Here is an 11,270-nt window from a genome sequence, read left to right as displayed (position 1 = left end):
GCCGTTTTCTAACTGTTTCATAATGCAGACCCATACTTTGTAGAGTGCATGCAATGGTTAGTAGCAACGGTAGGCAAATGTCAATACTTTTAGCACTATGTACATGTATTTGAAATGAAAGTGTTTATAAACTATTGTAGCCTATAATAATATAACATAGGCTATAGATCGGGTTAATTCTACTTGTACTGTAGCAGCCACATAGCACTAAGTATGAATTGTGTGTACAGAATAGCTAGTTTTTATCTTAATTAATTAATATTAAAGCATTGCACAATACAGTTATTGTTCAGAACCAGCGCATAATTATGCAGATCACTATCTGAAGGCGCAGCATGCACGAGTTTTCAGGCAATCTCACCATTTTTTTTGCTTGGATCACTCCTATGGGTATGATAGCACAGTTTGCAACGATCAGTCCGCTGTAGCCTCACTGCACTAGCACTGCACTTAGCTAGCTACTAATAGCTTTGTATGTGGGAGTTCTGTGGAATTTTACACATGCGCACAAAAATAGTTTGGTCACGCCCAGTTAACATGTGATTTAATAAATCCATGTGGCTGAGCTAGCTAGCTGTAGTGAAGTTTTAGATAGTGTTATAACGTCCTAACTATCCACTATGTATTCCACTAGTATAGCTGTGCTTTTATTGGTAACTCTGAGTGTGGTGTGTGCAGATGGGGACCAGTACTACATCGGTGTTGGTCGCTACGATGTCACAGGACCTGCTGTGGAAACTGAAATGGTACTGTATATCGTATTTAACTATGTTATGTAGTTAGAACTATATAACCTAGGAAACATTTGCATTTCAGTCTTCATTTCCACTCCCAACCGAGTTTTATTGCTTTTTAGACACTAGTTGATAAGATCTACATGGGAAGTACATGGGAAAAGTGCCTCAGAGCAGGTATACTATACTATGGGACTTAGTATACCTGCAAATTTACTTAGTATACCTAGTATTCCGTTGTCAAGTAATTGTATTGTAGTCAAGCAGTTTGCGCATGCGCACTAGTATCTAAATGAGTTAGACACTGTTTTGTCGGTGTCCATGTGATTTAGAAGCCCTCAAACACTTTAGTACCCTCGCTACGCTCGGGATACTAAATCAGTGCCTTTGGGCTTCTAAATCCCATAGACACCTCCAGTGTCTAACTATTATTTAATACCGTAGTCGATGTAATTATAGCCACATATTTAAGCACCAACCTCAACTGAAACGCAATTTTTTAGTACCTAAAATCCTAAAAAGTGTCAACGGTTGCTGTTATATGTGCATGCATAGCTAGCTGTAGTCTCATGAATCAGCCGCCGTTCCTTTGGAACACCGTCTGAGCACTCTTGTCATAGTTTTATGTGCCAAGACGGAATCAGATCGCAGAAGTCCAGTCAGGTGATGAACTTGGAGGCAGCAAAGAACTGCACTTTGCTCATCAACGCATTTGGATAATCATTACGCATACATTACGCATGGTAAACACTTCATACATAGACTCTGCTGCGAAGCATAAGCAAGCCAAGCAGGGGTCCTTGGGCACAGATTTAGCAGCACAAGCAAAACACAAACAGAGAGAGATGCCTTCGCTTGACGATTTATACATTTATATTAACAATTAGCAAATACGTGTGGGCGTAAGATCACGAATTTATCATAGGTTTTGTGAGCAATCAACATTCCATTTTGAATTGACTTCATGACAAGAGTGCTCAGACCGAAGGAACGGCGGCTGATTCATGAGACTAAGCTAGCTGTAGCTCTAACACACAGAGACCAAAGAGACCAAAAATAACATAATAAATGATCTACTATAAAGAGACTGTACTAGACACTACACTAGCTGTAGCACAAAAGTGCCACTATAATTTAACTAGATTCACAAGCCGTCACTGTTGCACGGCAAACAGTAGACTGGTCAAACTCCGTGTTGAGACTCGTGTTGCATAGTCAGCATATCAGCTAAGATTCTAAGTGGCTGCGGTTTTCGTCATGTGATACCTCGAGTTTTTTTAGTGGTACGTCACTATCAATGATCTTGTGGTAACCACGTGCGGTCTAGCCACTCTCTACACGGAGTTTGACCAGTCCATCTACTGTTTGCCGTGCAACAGTGACGGCTTGGGAGTCTATAATTTATGCACTAATTGGAATTGAACGCAATATTTGGGGTTCTAAAAGTGTGCCACTCTGATCACGTTTTTTTTTTTACGCTGTAATTACATCAATTACGGTATATACTGTGTAAAATAACAATAATTATTTACGAGCAACCTCTGTACTTCTAAAGTGTCCTTTAAATGTTCATAATATTCACTGTACCAAATCGCTTGCTGTTGCTTTTTGTGCAGATGGGGTATGCCATGCCAACCCAGATCAACAATGGCATCCACTTCCGTCAGTACAGTAGGGCCTTCATCATGGCTGACGCTGAGAAGAAGAGCAGAGTTGTGTTCGTCAATGCTGACGTCTGCATGGGTACTCAAATCATGAAGATCCAGGTTAACATTGTAGTCCCTGAAAACCATTTTCTGTATTGTCCACTAGCACTATGGTGTATGTGAAATAAAGTAAAAATTGTAGTCCAATGACAGTAAAGTTCATTTTATATTCGCCACCTTACATGTACATGTATGGTGTGAGCGACCGCTGTGACTCTAGAATTAGACTGCACTATTTTTAATGCAACAAATGTACAGGTGCAGTACATGTACACCACACACCGTACTGCAGGTGGTGAACAAGCTGAAGGCATTATATGGAGACATGTACACTACAGACAATGTGCTCATCTCCGGTATACACACTCACTCTGGCCCTGCTGGGTTTTTCCAATATCTGCTCTTTGAGGTGACCTGTTCAGTAATATCGTATGTGTTGAGGTCACCTGAGATTGATAGCATGTGATTACATAGTCTCAGATTGGGCATGATGAATGACCTAATGATGACCTAATGATAATTATTTGAGAATTCACTATTTCTGCATTGCGTGTATTGACTATCAGCTGTGTACTTTAATAAATTCTGACTACATGTACATATAATTATATATGTATGTATATATCCCGTATCAGATAATGTCCCTTGGTTTTGTGGAGCAGAGTCTAACTGCTATAGTGGACGGTATTGTGGAGAGCATCAAGATGGCCCATGACAACATGCAACCGGGTTACCTGACAGTCAACCAAGGCTTCCTATACGATGCCAACATCAACCGCAGCCCCTCCGCCTACCTTAACAACCCGGCAGAGGAGAGAGCAAAGTGAGAATTTGGTATTTTACGTGTACAAGGCAGTTAATTGGTTTTCCTCAATCTGTCCGAATAGTGTTACGTCGTTGGTGATATAATTATCATTACATCTACATGCATGTGTGTTTACTACGTGTGGGTATAACCGTTAGAAAAACACGGCTTTCAAGAAGACCTGTACATACATAATATTATGTGACTGTAAATTCGCACTGTATTACTCACAATAGAGATTTGGCCATTTTCGAACATTTTCAGAGCCTATCTTTGATATAGTTACTTAGTATAAGGAAATGTCTGGCGAAAATTGAAGTCTCATTTTGTGCTTGCTCTAGTGTAATACATGTAGTGTGGATCCAGTACAAGTGTTTATAACTCATGCTGTAGGTACCAGTACAACACTGACAAGGGAATGACAGTACTCAAGATGGTTGACAAGGCTGGCAATGGCATTGGGATGATCGAGTAAGTTTTCAATCACAACTTGTCCATGGCGGGGGGGAGTATGGCACTATAACCTGATGTTCCAGACAACTGCACTTTGTAGCCCTAAATGATTTCTATCACATAGACCAAGATCAGCCTAACCCAGAGGAACAGTACGAATCACTACAAGTTTAGTGCATTGATGTCATTGCGATCACGTGATAACGTCCAGGCTAATACACTAGCATTTGTAGTGATTCGTGCACACATGTCGGACCTCCTCTAAGCCTAACCAAGGGCGTATACAGAGAAGAGGGCATGCAACTCACCCTATTCTCAGAATCATCTGACTTCGTATTGGGCTATTTTTAGAACTGCCCACAAAAACGCCCACGCGTAACCTTTGACCGCACAAGGTAAATCAAAGTCTTTTTTTATATATCTGCAGGTACTACTAGCTAGCTCGATTGCAGCATAGTAAAACTAGTTCTCAGTATGGCTCGTACTAGCAGTGTCAAAGGCAAAGGCAAACCATCCAACAGTTGCAACTCCAAGAAGATGAAACCTAGGTACAATAAACCTGTCTTCCTGAGTCTCTGGTACTTCTTAACAATGCGCCCAGCACTTAACTTCCCGCTCGAAGGGTTGTCTTGGACCTGGCTGGACTAGGACTGGTCATGACACTTCTCTAAAATAATACTGCACTGCACTGTTAATGTTAGCTAGCAAAGGCAGCTCTGATGTACACGCCCATAATTATAACTCCGTAAATAACACCGCCCACTTGTTCACGTCCGTATACTGGATTCTATTTTTAGCATATCCAGTCTCTGATACGAAGTCGGATGAGTACGTAGGGTACATAGTGAGTTGCATGCCCTCTTCTCTGTATACGCCCTTGGCCTAACCCATTAGTGTTTGTTATAGTCAAGGGTTATTTCCCTCCAAGCAATTAACCCCAGTGTGCTGCTGATCCCAGCTCACTGGATTGTCTTTGGAGGAACACTGAGTAGCTTACCACATGCTTCCAGTCTCTGACATTCCATCACTAGCCTGGATTATGGTGGCGTACATTATTATACGTCTTAACTCGTCAATCTATGACTACTACCTTAATGTTATTATGAACAGGTGCTAATTTTAGTTTAGCGAATTAACGCTAAATTAAGTCCGGCATACACTTTAATAGTTAAGAAAGGGCCCCTCTCCATCAAGATTTAGTGACATGCACTGGTGAAATGGCGAAGATCACCACCCAAATTGGTGACTGTTTATACAGTGATACCATGAGCACAACAGCCTGGACTTCGCATCTTTATGATCTTTATTGCACAATCATGGTCAATCATTTCCCAAGTACTGCATTATAGTCTTAAGCATCAGTACCCGCAGTGCTTTTATAAACTACATACATGTACATTGTAATCTGCTATTTAACTGCGTAAAATAACATGTACTTGTACATGTCAGTTGCTGTACGCGTTGGATTGCTTTCACAATAATTTATACACTTGTATACATCACATGTTTCTTTGTAGTGACAGCCAGTATTCTTCCCATGTAGTTGGTTTGCTGTCCACTGCACGAGTATGAACAACACCAACACTCTGATCAGTGGGGACAACAAGGGACACGCCTCTTACCTCATGGAGAGGGACATGAACAAGGGAGCTCTACCCGGACAGGTACATGCCACACTTCATGTACATTATTGTAGCTACCGTACATCTGTTGTTAAACGTACACATGTATGCTGCTACCCTTCAAACTCCAATCTTGGAGGATACTCTACCTAACTGCTGTGTTTGGTACTTACATATGTTGGTACAAGTTTACATTGTACATATGCATCACTAAAACTACATGCACCTTAAAAGCTAACTTTGATGTACATCCAAAGTTAGCTTTCAAGGTGCATGTAGTTTTTGTGCACATTCATGTATACTCCCTTCCCATTCGTGTTCATATGATACATGTACGTATAACTATTTTATGCAGACATAATGTACTGACAAGTGTTGCAACATTGTACTAGTTACTATCCACTTTAAAGCTAGTCTCAAGTGTTTATGCCTCACTCCGTGTGCCTTTACTAACCTCTTGTAACCTCCCCCCCTCTTCATCAGGGTCCGTTTGTGGCAGCGTTTGCCCAGAGCAATGAGGGTGATGTGTCCCCCAACACCAAAGGCCCGCGTTGCCTTGACACTGGACTACCGTGTGACTTTAACCACTCAACATGCAACGGGAAGGTGAGGATCACTTAGCTATAGCAAACTGTGGTCATGTACCTAACTAAATGTGACCTACGAACTGTTACAGTAGTACAGAGGAAGGTGGCCTGCTTGTAATTTATGTGTCAGCAGCAGGTGTAAGTTAGCAATTTTGCATGATTGTCAATTTAATACTGGCAGAGAATAAGCCTCCTATTTAACTGTACAAGTGTCCATCAGTGATATATTAATTTACTTGTACATCGAGGCTACGTGTACATGTACTGTTACAGTACCTTAATCTCACACCCCAAGAGTAGTGTAAACACTATTCACTGTTTTACGGTTGCCTATTATTTTGCTTTTGATGTCCCATTGGCTAGTCAGCCGGGCTTCCTCTGAGCTCACACCCCGAGTGCTGTGTCAGTGAGCAGTCGGGCATGGCTCGGTAGGTAGATCAATTGTCACTATTGGTTACAGGCCACCTCTCTCACTGGTGGGCTGGATTTACTGTGGCAAACAACAGTATCAGAGCTTATACATTGCACACGTATTACATGTATTAGTACTGTACCAGAAATACAGAAATAGAGTGGGTCATTTATTGTGTTTTGAAATACACTTTTATAAAGAGCATTGTGATATACATGTATGTGTTCATGGTGCAGAAAACACATGTGTACAGTGGACAGTGCATATACATGTACCTTAATTGCATATAAATTTCACATCTACAATCATTGAGTACTAGTCCTCTCCTCCCCACAGAATGAGATGTGTGTAGCGTTTGGCCCTGGTAAGGACATGTTTGACAGCACCAGGATCATTGGAGAGAAGCAATACAACGCTGGAAAGGTGGGTGTTAGATACTTTTGGTACATGTATGTTGGCTGTTATGTATTCTGTACTGTTGCAGTTACGGTAGTAACCTGTGTAGTGAATGTATAGTTATGCTGCTGGCTGCCTATTACTCCTTACCTAAACGCGTTTTATGCTAGCTACATTGTAGCTAGTCCCCTCCAAGCAATTAACCCCAGTGCGCTGCTGACCCCAGCTCACTGACTTGTCTCTGGAGGAACACTGAGTAGCTTACCACATGCTTCCAGTCTCTGACACTCCATCACTAGCCTGGATTATGGTGGCGTACACATATACTGTTTCGGGTGTTAGTATAAAGTCTTCTTTAGAATGACCTACAATTTTTTTGGGTAATTTTGGTGCTATGTTTGTGAGTGCATATTTCCACTGCAGGCATTGTACAATAATGCATCGATCGACATCTCGGGACCCATCAAGTTTGTGCACACTTTTGCTGACTTCCACAACATCACGGTCAATGTCAATGGACAGCAGGTACTGCAGTGTATTTAAATGCACATAGTCATGTATAGCACATCCTGAGGTAAAACAAAGCATATTGCAGTAGCAGTATACTTATAAGGTACTGAGCAAATTGAGTGTGTTCTAATTAGTGGAGACCTACATGTACATGTAGTAACTAGCTCATTACTGCATGTACATTTTCAAACGACAAAATTCCTCTCATTCCACATGTTGGAAAGGATCACACATGTGTTAAATAGGCACCTTTCAGCACACTGCATTGTGTATAATCAATATGTCCTCTGTAGGAGAGGACCTGCCCCTCTGCCATGGGGGACAGTTTTGCTGCTGGTACCACTGACGGCCCGGGAGCATTCTCATTCAAACAAGGTAAGTCAATTCAGTTACAAAATGTAAATGTGCTTTGGACAGTGATACATGTGTAAAAGCATACATGTGTTACTAGGATGCTTTGATCTTCCTCCAGGTGACACCACTGGCAACAAATTGTTCGAACTGATACGTGACGTCATTAAGGACCCCTCTCCCGAGCAGATCAAGTGTCATAAACCCAAACCCATCCTTCTCGACACTGGGGAAATCACCTTCCCCTATCCCTGGCAGCCCGCTATTTTGCCTCTCCAAATTCTGGCCGTGGGACAACTAGTTATCATTGGAGTGCCTGCTGAGTTCACGTGAGTCAAACTGTTGTGTACATTTATGTATGTTAATAACAAAAAGCAAACGTACTTATATGTATAAAAAGGTATGTGTACCTGTTACATGTACATGTACATGCATAATTATGTACATTGAGTACTTATATAATTATGTGTCTGTATACTTTGAAATGTGGTCATTGAAGATGTACATGTTTGTGAACGTTGTCTGTAGTCTCAAGAAGTAGAGTGCGTATCATAACTTTTCATTCTTTTAACTTGCCCTCTTGTTCACTCTGTGTGTCTCGTTTCAGAACAATGTCTGGTAGACGATTGAGGGATACAGTGTCCAAAGTGCTAGTGGAGAATGGGTTCAGTAAAGATTTCATCCCAGTGGTAGCCGGTCTATCCAACACCTACGCTGACTATGTCACCACCTTCGAGGAGTTCCAGGTATGCCGGGGTGTCCAGTAATTATGATCCAATAATTAGGGGTAGGCTAGTCTTAGTAGATGCATTCGTGTCCAGTAATTATGATCCAATAATTAGGGGTAGGCTAGTCTTAGTAGATGCATTCATATTTATTGTAATAAATGTACATGTAGGAGGTTGATGTATCGGTGTTTTAAATAGTGCGTACATGTAGCTATTTTGTCCAAAATCACGAGATGTTTGCACAATTTTCTCATGTGACATGCACTTTTTCCCTTAGTATCCATCAGTGTTGTATGAGTTTATGTACATGTGCATCTAGTTCAAGTTGTTGCTTTTACAATATACAGCTACCTTGTTGGAAATACTTTTATTGTACGGAAAAATCGTTAGTCACTATGCTATCATCACTCAGAACTTGACGACAGTTAGTTAGTGATCAAAGAGTTGAAACAGAGGTAGAGCTAAGAGCAACAGTTTGATAGGCAAAAGAGTTCGTGGTTGTCCTTAATAAATGCACTGGTAGCATTTATCCAATATGCATGGTTGCCGATACATAATGTAGTATTTTCATGTATGTACAAAGAGACTACACACACATTGTCCGAACTCTTACTATGTGTATTGTATGATTAATTGTTGCTCTACATGTATTAGTCACTCACCATTTCTTCCTTGCAGGTCCAGCGTTACGAGGGAGCCTCCACCATCTTTGGTCCTCACACCCTCCAGGCCTATATCCAAGAGTACTCTAGTCTAGCAGCCAGTCTGGCAAAGGTGAGTGCATGGCCAATCTGGAAATTGTGTTGAGTTGTGTTTTTGGACGTAAAGCAATGATTTGTTTCTGAAAACTAGGTTTTTGCATTGCTGGAAATCATGGGTCATTTTGTAATTTTGTGCAGTTTTTAGCTTGACCGGTACTGCTGTATACATGTGCAATTGTGACACAGTGTCCACATGCAGGGTATTTCCGTCCCGGCTGGCCCCTCTCCCCCTAACTACCTTGACAAGCAGTGGAAATTCCACCTTCCAGTCCTGTTTGACGCCACACCCTCAGGCAAGAAGTTTGGAGATGTGGCAGTCGACGTTAAGAGCAGCTACAAGATTGTGAGTGGATCTTGCTATTCTTGTGGTTGTACATGTACAGTGATAAAGCTACGTGCAATGGTACATTGATTTCAAACTACCTAGAGTACCATATAGCCAGTAATCTTCCAGGGGCAATTAAGCACAGCACCACACCACACAATTTCAAGCAAAGATTTTAGCCCTTTGTCTGTTCATTCTGTCTGTTCGACGTAACCAAAATGGGTAGCTTTTGTGGTTGAGCAATATTTAGTCATTTCGTGGTTGCTGCTTGCACTGCAGGTAAAGGTAGGCAAGGTTGCTTCATTCGTAGGTAAAATATTGTGGTCTGAGCTCTAACCACGAATTGTATCAATGTGCTGGATCCATGATAACATTTTGTGTACAGGCTTGTGTAAAGTTACCATTTCTTTTTACCCCAGAATGACAGTGCAATAGCCAAGTTCTGGGCTGGCAACCCTCGCAACAATCTCATGGTATGTGCAGTCAGTGTACAATGATCAATGGCTGTATTAAGAAGGTGGCCTGCTAACCAGTCGAGGCTTATTACATTGTTGTCATTGATTACAAAGTACTGTACGTATCAGGGGAAAACATTTGTCAATTCTTAAGTTAGAACTCCCTTATAGCTGCCTAGATAGCTAATATAATTATAGAATGATAGAAGTTAGTCTTTGCAAAGAAATAAACAGCATCCGCTTTGCCAATATTTTTTTTATAGAAGGTCTTGTGTTCTAACATTGGCTAGTTATTGGATTTATCCTGTCAAGAGTAGATTAGTAAAAGTAAATCTAACCATTTCAGGTACAGGCATGAAATACATGTAGTATTACCAGTGCTTGTCCCCCTGTGCACAGACTGGGAAGACTTTCCTGACTGTAGAGAGGAAGGACAGTATGGGGGCGTGGCATGTCGTCTATACCGACGCATCCTGGGAGACAAAGTGAGTCGGAAAGTGTATCAGGTGCTGTCATGCTGCTGTAACAGTTTTTGCCACTTGTACATAAAGAGATTAGACTCCATACAAACTGTATCTATTTGTAACACTCCAGGCTTTTTGTTAACTCTGCATGCTGTGATCCTAGTCCCAAAAAATGTCTGACCATACACCATTGGCGTTTCAAATTAGTGTTCAAATTATAGTTTTGGCCCGGTTAGTTAGGGGTCCATGTTCATACATTATTACGTGTACTACTGCTTTTCCATTAATTTGTGCAACACTCTGGTTGTGAGAAATTGAATAATTATAGAAACGCCGAGAGCTTAGCACATGTAGGCGTTTGTGTAGTATATTATCGTGTTAACCTCTCCCCTCCATCAGGTTCCAATGGGAGCACACCAGTCGGCTGCTTGGTGAGAGTCAGGCCACTGTGACCTGGGACATACCCCCCACAGCTTCCCCAGGGGGTTATCGTATAGTGCACTCAGGGTACTACAAGCCAAATCTCACTGACAGTAAGTGCATGTGCATGGACGCAACTGGTATGTGTGGTTTGTCGTTTCGGTCTTGTATCTAACTATATACAGAATGTATAAAATACTATAGGTAGAGATGGTCTGAAATAATCACCTCTATTCATTTACATGTATAGTGATGTCAATAATTATTGTCTTTCTCTGTAGGTAAGGTTGTGTTTTATAACGGAACTTCCTCCGAGTTCCAAGTGACTGCTACCACCAAATTGAACTACTAACTGAGCTCTGACCAACTGCCAGGGTATTATAGGTTTACTATCAATGTTGCTTTCTAAACCATGCTTTATACATAATGTTTTATTCGATTAATTGCTTCTTGTGTATAAAAGATTTCATCGGTCATCGCATTATATTCTAGAATTAGGGGAAGCCAATGAGAGACAGGCTGAGGGGGCATATAAGCGCTA

At 41.3% G+C, this 11,270-nt stretch overlaps 1 protein-coding gene across 1 annotated transcript; it reads left to right on the top strand.

Annotated features, from left to right (window-relative positions):
- The first annotated feature begins 524 nt into the window (after positions 1 to 524).
- Positions 525 to 11,205, top strand: LOC135349656 (uncharacterized). Its single transcript, XM_064548209.1, has 18 exons — positions 525 to 746; positions 2,351 to 2,500; positions 2,733 to 2,849; positions 3,076 to 3,263; positions 3,639 to 3,716; positions 5,242 to 5,362; positions 5,804 to 5,926; positions 6,656 to 6,742; positions 7,139 to 7,240; positions 7,519 to 7,600; positions 7,698 to 7,905; positions 8,184 to 8,322; positions 8,983 to 9,078; positions 9,265 to 9,408; positions 9,810 to 9,863; positions 10,245 to 10,330; positions 10,709 to 10,842; positions 11,011 to 11,205. Exons 1-18 carry the CDS (start codon positions 621 to 623, stop codon positions 11,079 to 11,081), a joined length of 2,106 nt encoding a protein of 701 aa, XP_064404279.1. The 5' UTR covers positions 525 to 620; the 3' UTR covers positions 11,082 to 11,205.
- The last annotated feature ends 65 nt before the right edge of the window (positions 11,206 to 11,270 follow it).

Source organism: Halichondria panicea, chromosome 16 (assembly GCF_963675165.1).
Source record: "Halichondria panicea chromosome 16, odHalPani1.1, whole genome shotgun sequence".
Classification (NCBI taxonomy): Eukaryota; Metazoa; Porifera; class Demospongiae; order Suberitida; family Halichondriidae; genus Halichondria; species Halichondria panicea.
This window is presented reverse-complemented; position numbering and strand designations above follow the sequence as displayed.